This window comes from Hevea brasiliensis, chromosome 16 (assembly GCF_030052815.1).
Source record: "Hevea brasiliensis isolate MT/VB/25A 57/8 chromosome 16, ASM3005281v1, whole genome shotgun sequence".
Lineage (NCBI taxonomy): Eukaryota > Viridiplantae > Streptophyta > Magnoliopsida > Malpighiales > Euphorbiaceae > Hevea > Hevea brasiliensis.
This window is the reverse complement of record NC_079508.1, coordinates 58216003-58231780: the sequence shown is the minus strand read 5'-3', so window position 1 is coordinate 58231780 and position 15778 is coordinate 58216003. Positions and strand designations below refer to the sequence as shown.

The 15778-nt window shown below is 33.3% G+C and overlaps 1 protein-coding gene across 1 annotated transcript; it reads right to left on the bottom strand.

The window, feature by feature from the left end:
• Nucleotides 1-5932: 5932 nt before the first annotated feature.
• Nucleotides 5933-13496, bottom strand: LOC110632145 (receptor homology region, transmembrane domain- and RING domain-containing protein 1). Its single transcript, XM_058138439.1, has 12 exons — nt 13131-13496; nt 12769-12999; nt 12016-12411; nt 11745-11842; nt 9576-9604; nt 9150-9214; nt 7345-7490; nt 7106-7278; nt 6930-7009; nt 6756-6826; nt 6571-6624; nt 5933-6291 (listed from the first exon to the last, which is right to left on the bottom strand). The coding sequence occupies exons 1-12, from the start codon at nt 13249-13251 to the stop codon at nt 6172-6174; spliced, it is 1584 nt and encodes a 527-aa protein (XP_057994422.1). The 5' UTR covers nt 13252-13496; the 3' UTR covers nt 5933-6171.
• Nucleotides 13497-15778: the final 2282 nt, after the last annotated feature.

The window sequence follows — 15778 nt, the reverse complement described above, 5'->3', positions numbered from 1 at the left end:
CTTTGCAAAAATAAAATAAAAAGATAAGAAAATTAATAATTTAACAAGTAACAACAAGCCAACAATAATATACATACCAATTTATAGTACCATAATCCAATTATAATAATAGAAATTAATAATTTATGATAACACAAACTCAATTACAATATTTCTAATAATTTCTAAGAAGACCTAATAACAATTAGCAATAAGAAAATAAGTCATAAAACATTTTTAATCCAATAATAAAACTAAAAGCTAATAAAAGTAATTGAATTAGCATATTAGCATAAAAGCATCTCAAGTGGTCAAGTCTCAACATATTTTCATATATTCATAATAAACAATATCTCAAAATCACAAATTTATACTAAAAGAAAAGGAAAAGAAAAACATTGCAGGGTAAGGACTAAGGAGAGAGCATGAAAAGAAGAAAATGAAAAATTGCAGCTGCTGTAACAGTGCAGAAACCAGAACAGAGAGAGCATGGCATTGGCAGCCAAAAAAAAAAAAGATGCAGAAGAAGAAAGTGTAGTGCAGAAACAGTGCAGGAACAGTGCAGGAAAGAGAGAGAGAGAGAGCATGGCAACCAAAAAAAAATACAGAAAAGAAAGTGCAGTGCAGAAACACTGCACAAGAGAGAGAGAGAGAGAGAGAGAGAGAGAGAGAGCATGACAGTCCAAAAAAAAAAAAAAGAGAAGCAGAAACAGAAAGTGTAGTACAGAAACACTACAGGAGAGAGAGAGAGAGAGCATGGCAGTCCACAAAAAAAAAAAGAGAAGCAGAAAAAGAATACCCAGCACAGGAAAGGGAGAGAGAGAGAGAGAGAGAGAGAGAGAGAGAGAGAAAGCATGGCATTGGCAGCAAAAAAAAAAAAAGGAAACACTGAAACAAAAAAGAAAAAAATGCAGCACAGGGGAAGAGAGCAGAGGAGAGTGAAAGGAGAAGAAGAAGAAGAATAAGAAGAAGAATAAAAAAAGAATAAGAAAAAATACATACCAGGTTTGTTTGATCTCTCCCTTCACTCCTCTTCTTGTTCTTGTTCTTGTTCTTATTCTTGTTCTTCTTCTTCTTTTTTCCTTTTTGCTGGCTGTTGGCTGCTGGAGAAGCTTAAAAAGAAAACCCTAGCAGCCTACCCTTTTATCATGCGCCTTGCCTCATTGGGGCGCGCCTTGGTGCACCTCACCTGTCTCGAGGCGCCTGGGGCTGCGCCTGAGGCGCGCCTTTGATAACAGTGGGACCGGGTCCCAACAAGTGTCTCTCAACCCGTGTCTACCCATCCTGTCCATATTCAATACCATACTACACGCACGCCAACGCACGCACACTGCTCCAAATTACCACAAACAATATACATGGCATTTCATCAATTATGAATGCAATATAAAACATACCTAGTGTTTAACCACATAGATACATATTTATAAGTGATGAATGGGCATGCTTGAACATATAATAATATCAAAATTATAATTAAAATTAATATTTTACTCACTGTACACTGAGGACTATTGTTGTTGTTGGATTGAGAAAAATAGCTGACCTCAATCACCTAATTAATTATATTATAAATTTATTAGTACTAAGTCAAAATAAAACTCTAAAGAGACAACAGACAGCCTAATTCATACCGGAAATCCGACAGAGTTTTCCCTATACCTAGGACTTACCCAACCTGCAAAAATAGCTCAAATAACACTTCTAAACTTAACCCATATCTCATCATCATTATATAGCCCCTCCTGGACCCTCCAAACTAGGCAATACTCACAATCTTAAAAATTACGTTTTAGTCCTTATAATTGATATTTTGTAAAAATCCACTCAAACAAGCTCTAAAAATTCTAAAATTTTGCTCCATAGTCCTTAGCAATATTATAAAGCTATTGCAAAAGGAATCAAAATTTTTTTATCCTTGGTAACTGTGTTGTGTATCCGCAAGTGCACGGGTCACAGTAGTATAATTTTAAAAAAATGATATCGATCCCACAGGGAATTGTGTTTAAATTGGAAATAAAAGTATAAGCTAATTAGAGTGATAAAATTTAAAGATGTAAAATAAAATTTGGAATTAAAATTGGTATTTGAGGAATTAAAACTAAATCAAACAATTAACTAAAATTAATTAAACTAGATTACCAAAAATTAATTTGAAATTTCTATTTATGAAATTTGAGAGGAATTAAATCTAAATTCAATAAAGAATAAAGTGATTCTAGAGATTGGATCTAAATTGTATTTAAATTTAAATTGGATTTAAATTGAAATTGCTATTTATGAGATTTGGAGGATTTAAATCTAAATTCAATGAAAATTAAATTGATTCTAGAGATTGGATTTTCAATATTGTTTGCATGTGGTTTATCATTAATTTAGCCAAACACATGAGAATTGCAATTTTGAGGGAAATCAATTCTTAAATTTTTGAAACCTTTTTCAAGCATCTCAAAATTGGTTTTCATTAAATCAAACCCTGTTTTCACGGTATTTCAAATCTAACAAAAACCCAATTAATGCATAAAATTGATTTTTGGAAAATTCCCCTTAATCTTCTTAGCTTATTTCTAACACCAAGAAAATAAAGTTTATTGCAATATTATCCATCTCCAATATTCACTTTTCAGTCCATCTATTAAGGATTAAAACTTAACTTAATGAGGGCCCATTCATCAAGCAAGGCAATAAGCACACAAGCAATAAATCAAAATATAACAAATCCCATTTAAATGGCTAAATCAGTTCAAAACCACAATACAAATCAATATTTACAAACCCATCTCTAGAATCTCAATCAACTACTCACAAATCATTGTTTAAAGACAAACCCAAATGAAGAAATGAAGAAATAATGGAAATGTAAGCTAAAGGGTAGAAAAACCCAGAAATATGCAGCAGATTCTGCTGCACAAAAGTGCAGAAACGTGATCTGCAGCTGCTGGAAAAAGAATGCAGAAAGTGCTCCCTCCTTCTCTTTCTAATCTTGCCAAAAATGCCTCTCTTGCTCTCTATATCCAGAAAGTGATAAAATGAGTCTTTATATAGGCTAAGGGTCTGCCCTAGAATGGGTAAAAGGGGGAAGGTTCCAGAGAAAGTGAGGTAAAAAGCTGGAGTAACGGAAATGCCACGTCAACAATTTCCAGTAAAAACGACATAAGCCGAGTCAGTTGTGTCATGGGTTGTGTTGCGGGTTGTGTCGCTCTCGGCGTGAATATCTGACGATTGACACAAGCTAATTCGGTTGTGCTGCAGGTTGTGTCGCTCTCGGCCATTTTTTTTCTCAACTTCAAAATTTTTGCAATTCGATTTTAATCTCCTCCAAATGGCTACTCTGATCAAAATACATCAAATTTCTCCAGATTTAACCTACAAAACAAATAAATTCCAAAAATTAAACTAAGAAATGTGAAAATTGTAAAATTGACTAAATATATACTAATATCTAAAATAATAGCTATGAATAAGGGTAAATTATGTGCAAAAATTACTCCTAAATGATGATATAAAATGCATGCATCAATCCTTCATGAATATTTTAAGAATTTTATTCTAACTCAGTACAAGACAAAAATTGAGTGATATAGAGTTCAGATTTACCTATGCCAAATCTGACATCTGGAACGCGTCCAGAACGTCTAAAAATACTAGGATTGACTATAATATCGATCACATTCTGAGACTAGCAGCCGGATCTGGCTGAAAATGCGGTCTCAGCGTCGATGAGCTATTCTCGATCCGATTGTACCTAAATTAATTCCAAATTTTGTTAATAATTATCATAAAATTATTTTTAAATTTTGAAAATCGAAAAAGTTCAAAAATCTCACCAAGCGATCTGAACAGTCCGATTATAGCATTTTTCAAACTGGGTCAGAGCGAAACCGGTCCTATCTCGAAGATTTCACAGTCCTGAGTCCATCGGTGGTCTCGGATTTTTGATGCGACAGTCGGATCGCCAGGAAAATGATCGAAAACTGATGAAACTCACATGATTTTTTCTCAACTTTTCCTCGCTGGATCGTCGCTCTCCGGCCACCATTGGAGGTGAGGCTAGTTGAGTTTTGAAGCTTGCTGTGCCAGGAGTTGAACAAGCCCTCCCTTGCCAAAAACAACCATCGAACGATGCCGAAATGAAGCCGGAAAGTAGCTGTCGCGCACACGCATTTGTCTCCCTCTCTCTCCTTTCTTCTTGCTATGGTGGTCCTTGCCGGCGTCCATGGTTGCTGGAGGGCGGCTGGTCAGTGCGACGGGTTGCTGGGGAAGGCGGCTGGAACCTTGGCCAGCAGTGATGGTGGTTGGCCGGAGCAAAAAATGAGAGAGAAAATGAGGGAACGAGAAAGAGAAAAGAAAGGTAAGAGGGAGGGGGGGGTGGTGGGGTGTTCCGTTTCTAGTTATTTCATTTTTTTTTTTTTTTGTGATTGTCAAATGAGGGTGCACTGCAACTAAAATTGTAGTTGTCACGTCACCCTCATTTTATATATATATATATATATATATATATATATATATATATATAATACTTTAACATTTAAATATAATATTTTATTTAAAACATTTTATCAAATCTCTAATCAAATCAATATTAAAATATTATTAAAGTTTATAATAAACTCTTGCTTGATAAATTAATTAAACATAATAATATTATTAATAATAAAAAAAATAATTACATTAAATTTAAAAATATTTAAACATAAAATTATAATAAAAATTCAATATTTCTAAAGATTAAATCTAAAATAATTTTATAATGTATTAAAATGACTAAACAATTTTTAAGCATTTAAATACATAAATTATTTATTCTTTAGCTAATAATAAGATCAAGCATAATTTAATAAATTATTTAAATCAATAAAATAATATTAAATTTATAATTTATACTTTTATATAAGAATTCGGATCGCTACAAATCCAGTCCTCCGTAGCAAACGATGGAAACTAGAAAATCATCTATCTTGGTGATGGTTGGGGTGACTGCCCTATTTTGAAGCTTATATAAGGAAGAATTTTCCAGGGTGGGATTTAATTTGCAGAAATCCTATGCTTATCAGGGAAGAAATTCATGAATGGACTGACAGAGCAGAGCTTGAACATGTATTGCTGCAGATTATTGATGCAATTTCAATGGAAGACAGCAAAGGTAACTATGCTCAGTTCTCAGCTGATTGCAAGTTGCAGGCATATCTATTGCTGCCCAAAAGCGTTGCCTAAAGCTCTCCTTTTTTCTCAGTAGTTGGCTTCTATTAACCTGAGTGTTGGCAGATGCCACAGCTACCAAGTTAACAGATTTTTCATTTTTTGTCCTTGCTTTAACAAGAAGCAAGCAAATTTGTGATGCAGCTTAGTCTCTGCTTCTGTCAGCAAGTCCAGTTAGTAGTAGCCTAGTTCAGTACATAATTGGTAGAGATGGATATATATATATATATATATATATATAAAGAAATACTAACTTGACAATTAAACGATTGCTGGTGGGCAAAATACAACACTTCTTTGATTCTTCTGTTTTGTAGGTCTCAGATGATCCTATTTGTCAAGTGTTGTAAAATTATATCTCGCACACAGAATAAGCGAAGATCCAGCAATGTTTTTACGCTTCACTCCGCTTCGCTCTATCCCTCTGCGCACAACGTCTCCACAATTTTGGGTTTTAAGTGTCCAATAATACTCTACTTCTACAATCAAAATCACAGCTTAATTTCCTTTACCTTTTATTTTTCCTGCACGCCTAAAACTTTCTATAGATATTAGACAGGGCAGAACATCCACCAAGTTTGAGGCACAAATCCCCCGCTTCTCACTAATTATGTGCTATCTTACGCTAGCTTGGTTTTTTAATAGACCAGGAAAAACCAATGATATGCAATGGAAGTCGTATTTGAAACCTGATTTGCCAATATATGCAGAACTAGATTGATTAATATAAAATGCAGAAATCTGTATACATCTATTTACATTATAAAAGGGCATCCGTGCTGCTACCTGCATTGAAAGTGTCATTTATCACATACAGCTTTCCCGTAATTATCTAGTTACATACATGGAAATAATATTTGGCCAAAAAAAATAATGATAGTCATGGTAGCTCTGTATATAGATCAGAGCTCAGTTTTTTTTTTTTTTTTTCCTCCTCTGTTGGTTTTCTAAGGAAAAGAAGCAGAAGAAAGTTTTATTATGCACTTTATCTTCTTAAAACTCTTTATTGCAGCAGATGAAGCCTCTTCCAACATTCTCTTCCACTTTTAGGGGATACTTATTATCCATCCAAGCAAGATAACCTCCTCCCATGTTGCTCACATCCTTGAAACCCTATCATTTCGATCTTAACAAGTTAGTTTCTCACCTTACTTGTCTCTCTATATATCCAATCATTGAAAATTAGACCAAAAAGGACAAAGGCATGTAACAAATATGAACATAGTTTTAAACAATATGGCACTCGATTGCAAAATTGAACAACAGAACAAAAATTCCAAATTCAGTTTGAGGTTAATTAGGGGCCAAGAGGCTTTGAACAATAACTCAAAAAAGCGCATAAAGGCAGGTTAACCAAGGAAACTTTGGTTATTGTAATTTATATGAACTTACAGCACTAAGAAGATCAGCAGTTGCATGCCGAGATCTGCCTCCACTTTGACAGCCCTGCACAGGAAAATAATTAGATAACATAAAGATTGCATTTTGGAACTTTAGAAAGCATAGGGCACTTATCCTTCCTGTCACCATGTAATTAACTGAGAAAGCAAATGATAAATTTAACTCTGAATAATTACCACAACAAGATGATCATCCTCCTTGCAAACAGCTGAAATCTCCTTCAAGAATTTTGGATTTTTCAACCATCCTAAAACCCAAAATCATATGATCTCTTCTTATTTATCTCTCAAACACAGTAAATAAAAGAAGACTGAATTAAGGCTAATTACTGTTAGAAGCTAAATTTATACCTACTGGAGTCTTGAACATGTAAGGAACGTTGAATATCTTCTCTGCATGTACATGCCCTTTCTTGAACTCCTCCACCATCCTATGAATGAAAAGGTTAATTTCTAAGAAACTGAATTGAAGAAACCAAAATCAAGAAGACAAGAAATATCTTGAGAAGAGAAAGAAAATTATGTACCTAACATCCACATAAACGTAACCAGACTCGAGAAGACCCTTGGCTGCCTTAACATCAACAGTGACGACTTCAGCTTCTGAGCTATAATTTATCAGAAGGAGAAGAAACAACCCACAAGAGATCAAACCCAGATAAAAACCCATATCAAATAATCCTACACAAAACTTAGGTATTTTTCATATGTCCTGTAACAAAAGAAAAATGACAATAACCTTTTTATCGAGAGCCCATGCCAAGACCAGTTGAATTTTGGTTCCAGATCTGGTGGCTGTTTGCTGGGTTTGCCTTAGAAAACCAGCTGCTGGTATATGTGCGGGCTGATTTAGAGCGGCAACTGCTGCTGTTTGTTGCACCCATTCATTTTCTATGGGAAGACTACGGTGCACTGTTTTTAAATTTTGAATATTCATAAAAAAAAAAAAGAAAAAAAAACTATTACATCTTGAATTTAATATTTTATGAAAGACCGCAAGCATTAAGAACACTTTTGCCGAAAGACAAATAAGGACATGCATACGGGTAACAATGCCCAAAAACAGGGCCTATTGACATGTGACACGTAATTTGTAAAAAAAAAATGACACTGAGAATGGCATAAAGGATAGGAGTTCAATTTAGATTTTTTTTTTCAATTTAAATTTAATTTAATTTAAAAATTAAAAAATTAAAAAAATTAAAATTCTTAATTCTTAATTTTTAATTTAAATTAAAAAATTTAATCTTAAAATTAAAAATTTTAATTTTTTATTTTTTATTTAAATGAAAAAATTTATTTTATAAATTTTAAATTCAAGTTAAATTTAATTTAAATTAAAAATTTTAAACTAAATTAAATAAAAAATTTAAAATAAATTAAATTAATTTTTTTTAATAAATACAGGAATTAAAATAAAATTAAACTTCTATAATTTTTTTTTTCAATTTAACTCAAAATTTTCAATTTAAATTTAATTTAATTTAAAAATTAAGAAAATCAAAAAATTAAACTTTTTAATTTTTAATTTAAATAAAAAAATTAATCTTAAAATTAAGAAATTAATTTTTTTAATTTTTTATTTAAATAAAAAAAATAAAAATTTTATCTTATAAATTTTAATTTAAAACTAAATATAATTTAAATTAAAATTTTTAGACTAAATTGAATAAAAAATTAAAAATAAATTAAATTAAAATTTTTTAATTAGTACAGAAACTAAAATAAAAATAAACTTAAATAAAAAAATATAAATTAATCGGGACAAAACTTAAAAATAGATTTATTTAGACACAAATAAAAAATTCAAGGGTAAAATTAAGCCACCTCTCCATTTAAGAACTTGTAAGTTTTAAAACAAATAAGAATGAGTTAATATAGACAACATTTCACACTTTAGGTTCTGAGAGTTTTGCCCTTACTTTCCAGAGGGAGATCACACAGCGACTCTAGAACCACGTGTTGCCCAAGCCTTGGAATAGGATCATCTTACAATGACTTAGGATTCTTTTATGTGGAGGTTGTCTTTGTGAACAACATGAACATCATCTAACCACACATTACAAAAATATGATGCCAACAGTGTCTCGGAAATGATTCCATGAGCGCGTTCTAAAGCGCACATGAAAGAACAAGGATTAGCATGCCGTCCGCATTCCAACATTAAAAGCTTTACACATAGAATCAGCCTCCAAATTTTCAATCATCCCAAATTCAACTTATATTTGTGCATATGGCACTCGGATGATGATCATGGATACAGTGCTTATATGGTTATGGAGAATTTACGGAATGAGGAACTTGTGATATGTAGCTCAGCCATTGAATAAAAATATATACTACATAATACAGAACTATGAAGTGTATACAACTGAAATTTTTTACAGTTAATTCTGGACCAAGCCAGCAAATGTGCTTAAGCACTATCTACAACTTAAAATATGAGACCCAAAAATGAACACCGCTAGCTTGAATCAGAAAAGAAGCTTTTGTGGAAATGCTCCTACTGTAGAGATTACTGTGAATATCAAAACATTCAGCAGCAACACCATATCAGATCCCCCGTTAAACCTTCGTAGACACGAGTTAGACACTTAAAATGCTGTTCAAAAGGACCTCCCAGATAAACAGAAGATCTGCAAACAAGGAAAATGGACAGGAGTATGCCATGAATTGTTATATGGATTGAAGGTTCAAATGATGCCTTCCAATTGTAACATAACATAGAGCAATCAATTACAACAACTAATCAATTTGAATTAGTCAATTATTGACAATTTTTCAATATAACCACTTCTCAGCATAATTTTCTAAGAGTCCAAGTCTTTCTTTCTCCAGAAGGAATGTAAAGTTATTTTTACCCAACTCTTATCTACTCCATAAAAAAAAAATGAACTGCTCCACTTCTATGTTTTGTGAGAAGTGGATGCAGATTCATTTCTTAAGGAAAAATGACATACAGATTAAAAAGCTAGTCAAATCACCTATTGCATTTACTGATTCTGAAGCCAGATTCCCCTCTTGATCTGCATCAAGAAGACAACAAACATTCACCAAGAATAAACATTAGTTTGCTTAATGGCAAATCAATTTTGTCAGGAATCACTCATCACTTTCAAGAAATCTAGGCAGATTTTACTTCATTTAGCTTCAGCATTGGTGAAAAGAACTACACAATCTATATGTCAGTTCCCATATAACATCTCCCACTGACAACATTTTTGGTTCTCTTATTCTTGCTCATGTCTGACACCAGAAAATATTGAGAAACACAGTGTAACCTCAAAAGTTGCTGTTCAAAACCAGCATTTCATTTCACCCATCTCTTGGATATTCAAATAACATTGCCCTCTCTATTCCTTCTACCAGTAAGTGGTATAAAGACATCATCACAACTACAAGAAACAAGATTGTAGCAACATATATGCTATTCTAATTTGAGCATATCAATTATTATTGAATATGTTATTTCTAATGGCTTCCCTTTAATGGTTCTCTTATTATTAAATATAAGCTCTATTGCCAGTAACTGGTATCAAGAGCTCAGCATGCCACACTCTAGACAGCTACTGTAAATCTCTCCCACAAAAAGTAGTCACCTTGAGGGAAGAAAGGTTTTTGGGAAGAGAAAATTTAGAATTTTATCCTTTTGTACACACATATGTACATAAATCAACTGTCCCTTTATGAACATATAAACAATGAATTGATTGCCTTCCTAAACAACTCTATTTGATAGACAATCAGTGAAGTAAAATGCATTCAACATTTGAGAAATTGAAGCAAACGGTGAAATTAGCTTCACACAGAGGTAGACATACTTTCAGCAGATATCTTCAAGGAAACAGCTAGAATGCAGAAATATTTATAGATTCTTAATTAAGACTACTAAAACATAGGTGTGGTTGGACAGTGGACTTAGAGGAATCTTCCTCATCGTTTACAAGTTAATGTCACACCAAATAAATTTCATCAAAGCAATTCCACTCAGACACACAGACATTTTCTTGTTGGGTGACTACCCTTACTATCACACTTGGTATGGTGTAAAGTGATTAACTCAACTCAACTCAACTAAGCCTTTATACAAAAAATTTGGGGTCGGCTATATGGATTCGCTTTCTACACTCTAAATGATTTTGGGTTAAATCCTCAGAAATTTGTAATGCTTATAGTACATGTTGTACTACTCTCCTCCAAGTCAATTTAGGTCTACCCTTTTTTTTTCTTTCTATACTCTAACCTAATGCGCTCTACTTGTCTAACTGGAGCCTCCGTATGTCTACACTTCACATGACCAAACCACCTCTCAATCTCCCTTCTTTCAACTTATCCTCAATTGGTACCACTCCTACCTTTTCTCTAATACTCTCATTACTGACTTTATCTAGTCTAGTATGGCCACTCATCCACCTTAACATTCTCATATCTGCAACTCTTATCTTAGATGCATACGACTACTTCAATGCTCAACACTCACTACCATATAACATAGCCGGTCGTATGGCTGTACGGTAAAATTTTCCTTTCAACTTATTAGGAATCTTGCGATCACATAAAACTCCCGTGGCATGTCTCCACTTCAACCATCCGGCTTTAATCCTATGACTAACATCCTCCTCACATCCCCCATCTCCTTGAAGGACTAAGCCGAGATATTTAAAGTGATTACTTTGGGACAGTACCACTCCATCCAAACAAACTCTTTCTCTATCACTAGTTTGGCCTTCACTGAATTTGCAATGCATGTATTCTGTCTTCGTTCTACTTAAAGTGATTGGGCAATGGAAACTTTTCCATTCATTGCATCAAAGTTTGGGCAAGTACAACGATGGCTGAACTCACTTTAATGCCTATAGGCCAGAATTCACAGCCCACAAGTTAGTTCCAGGAAGATGTGATCCAGAGCTGCAAGGAATCAGAAAGTTGATGCAGCTTGTAACCACTGACCAACCAAATCAAGTAAAAATACCTTTCTAACACTTCAACAAGATAATGCCTATGCATCACTTAACCAGCAGAGAGCCACTTTAGTCTTGTTTTGCAATTTGGTAGATAAGTTTAAGGATGAGTTTTCATGAGTGCATACCAAAAATCATGAATTTTTTAAACAGCTAAGATTGCCTATCGCACACTAAAATTTAAGAATGGTCTTTGCGCACTCACCTCAGAATATACAAATTTGCTTTTCATATCAAACTTGCACACTGGGCAGAATGTCCCCCACTTAGTCAGCCATGAATCCACACAGCTTGAATGAAATTCTGAAAGTAAATTTAACAATGTCATCAGCAAGTAAACTTCCTTCTTCAATGCGTGGGTAGAGAGATGAGTGGTGCATTCCATGTGGAGACACAAGAGTTAATCATAACTTTAACACACTACCCTCTGATTAAGTTTAGAAATGTTGATGTGAACAAAATGAACGAAGCCCTACCATGTTGGCAAGGAAGAACTTTAAGAATTTCCCCATCTTTGTAATCCTCAAGGCAAATAGCACAAGTTTCCCCACTGTGATTACAATTCAAATGAGTGGAGTGGAATGTGAAGCGGGGAAGGCCTTCCAGCATCCGCACATCCACAATTTTGCAGTGAAAATGTGTTCGCTGCCAATTTGGCCAGTGTCTGGGCATGACAAAGGCTATTATGAGGAAAGCTAATATAACAAGAAGAGAAAGAAACGATATTGCTAAAACGGTCCACGCTGTATCACTATGAGACAGGTAAATGCAACATTCAGATTCTTTCCCTCGAGCATGCTCCTTTAAAATTTCACCAGCTAGCTTAGAAACAAAAACAGCATGCACCTTGATGCCCTCAGGGTTCATCATCACTGCAAGCAAAGGATAGCATATTCCATAATAAGCAAAGAAGCCAGAACCTTTTTGTTTTCCAGAAAAAGCATTAAAACTATTAACAATCAATATTTGCTGACTTCCTAAATTCCTTCATATATTGTTGCATATAATACTCCGGTGACAAAAAAATTGATGCTATCTATTCAATTATGTTGGTCATTAACACGCGCAAGGAAATACAGACATACTTAATAAGAACAATATTCCAAGGGAAATATCTTCAATGGATTAAAATAAAATCTAAGCACTATTGCTAAACATTTCAAAGGGATTGGGAAATTAAAAATAAATAAATAAATAAATGGGAAGTTGAAGAGGCTATAGAAACTCACTGTAAACCAAATTCCTCTTATCTCTATCATCATAGACAATTGCAGCACGAAATCCCCCATTTTGAGCATTTCGAATTTTATTCTCAAAAGGGCATTCACCTCTTTCAATCAAAGCGATTCTTACTTGCTCAGTTTCGTTGAACCCAAAACGATTGTGCAGCGAAGAACAAGCATCTAGCGGATTCGCCACTTGCAAAGCTCCACATATGCCAGACCTATTGAGTCCCACAGCTGAACAAAGAAATAAATTTTAAGAAAATAAAATAAAAGAGAGCAATAATTTCGGTTCCAATTTTCATTTTGCTTGTGTTATCCAACATTTTCTGAGCAGCCAAACAGCTGAAGAGCATAAAGAAAGTTACCAAATTTGGCGGGAAGGTCTGGAAAGGAAAAGAAGAAGGGTTTCAGAACAACAGTAGCCGAAGTTAATTGAATAACGTAACAAACAAATAGCAATACACATCGAAATAAGGCTTCTCTCATCGTTTTTTTTTTATTTTTTTGGTTAATATGAGAAACAATTTGTCGCTCTCGCTGGTTTGGTTTTGAACATCGGATTTCAGATGAGTGCCAAAGTTGGAGGCGAAACTCAAGAGAGACAAAAGAGTGCGCTCTAAGAAGGTATCGATCGCAATGGGTCGGCTCTTTGCGAGTGATAGGCGGACCGACGACAGATATGAGTAGCTTTGAAGGGTTCGAGGGGCAAAGCCAGAATTTTCACTAAAGATGGGTATTGGTTTTAAATTTACCATATATTTGCAAAAAAGGCGACGCGAAGATGGGCATTAGTTAATCATTAAGGGGGACAAATTTGTAACATACAATTGAATTTTGAGGTTCAATTGCTTACAATTTACAATGGTTTTAGCTTTGCCATCATTATTGTCAAATCCATTTGTATAATTAATTAATTAAATATAAAAAATATATTTTTATATTTATAAATTTTTATATAATATATTTTAAATAAATAAAATTTAAATATTTTATAAAATTATTAAATTTATTTTATAAAATATTTAAAATAGATATTAATAAAAAAATATTATATATAAATTATTAATAAAATATATAAAATTATACAAATTCTAATATTATTCAAATAATAATAATAATTAATTTTAGGATGATGTAAGTAAATTTTAATTAGATTTAAAATATATTTTAATATTAATAATATTATTTGAATATAAATAGAGTAATTTTATAATGTACTTTAATCATTATCATCTTCAGTAATTTTATACTATAGCCATCAAAGAAAAATTAAACATGATAAATTTTGCTTTGTTTAAATAAATTATTAAAATAAATAAAAATTACAATAATCTTTTAAAAGAAAGGAAAATAATTATTATTTTTTTATTATTTATTATATAATAAAAAGATATTTAAATATTTTAATAAAATAATATATTTTTTTTTTTTAATTTCTTACTAATTAAATAGAGAAATATTTTGAGTTAATTATCTTACTAATTAAATAGAGAAACATTTTGAGTTAATTATTAGTAAATTATTTATAGTAATTATAAAGTTTTCTTTTTCTTTTTCTTCTTTCGTTAGTTTTCAAATAAAAAAATTAAAAACAAAGCGCTGTTCGAGAAGTGATCTAATAATTGAGAAAACGGTTTGTCGTTTTGGAGCACCAGTTCAATGCCTCGTGTTAGATGTAAGAAATATCCAAGTTACCATTGCCATAGCCCGGAAGCATTCCTTGATTCCTCCAAGCAAATGGGCTTGACCCTTCTAGTTGTACCGCCAACTAGGGGTGGCCAAAGGCTGGTTCCGAGCCTGAATCGGTGCTTGAGGGGGACTGGAATCAGTTATAGGGCTGCTGTTTGAGCCTTGAATATCTCAGCAGGAGATCATGTTCTTGACCTCTGCGCTGCTCCTTGCAAGTTATCTTTTCCTCTTCTTGCAGTCAGTTGGTCCGGTAGACTCAATCATGACCCACCCTCTGTTGGTTCAAAAAGAACGATCACTCTGATAAACCTCAACTCCAGCATGAAATGAATACTATTTCTGTTTCCATTCGAGAACTCATTTTGATTTTGAATGTTGCATAAGCACTGAGTGGGACTTACTTTTGTGTTTCAAACTTTTAATACTAGTGCTTGGTTTTTCCATGAACAATCTTTGTTCTCTGGCATATATGGGACTGTTTTCCTAGAGCATGAAGAAATAAAGTAGGCCTGGTTTTGAGCTCAGAGGCATGAAGCAGGATTGGAGCAAGCAAGCACTCACTTTCAAAAGTTTTTAATGATCAAGTCTTTAGGAGGGAGCTAAGTAATTACTTTCTTAGTTTTGAAATGACCATAATCATGGTAAATATGCATCTCCATTCAAAACTAAAAACAGAGAGAATGATATTATAGTAATATATAGTTGCAAGTGGATAATTTTTCAGAATTGAATCTCTAAGATACTTTTCTATATCACGACTTTGGAATGCTTATACATCAGCTTATCTTATAAAAAAGCTTGCCAAGCTTATTTGTAGTACATCCTTAATCTTCAGCATTAAAACTTCGCATGATATCAAACATTCGTGATTTGGGATCTGTAATTGGGGTTTGATATTGCAAGGCATCGCCTGGCTGCTTGTAGAACGATGCTGCAGAAATATGCACTAGGGGATAGATGCCGACTATTTGTTTCTGATGGAACAACATTTTCCCTTGTTCCTGTGAGGGGACATTAAGATTCTATATCATGTAATTAAGCAACTTGGAAACTAGTTTTGTACATTTATTGCTGTATTTCTTTTGCTAGTTGTTAGGGCATTAGAAGGTAAATGAAATTGTTGCCCATTGCATATTCTTCTGGTTGATTTTCATCCAATGATTCTCTGAAGTCATCAATTTTCTGTCAAAACACTGCGCAAAGCATTTGGTTTGGGTGATGGGTATGAATTAATTGGTATTGTATACTATCATTGGTAAACAATGGCCACAGTTATCGTATTGGGTTTCATGCTGTGTTGGTTATTTAATGCTTCATCATTCAG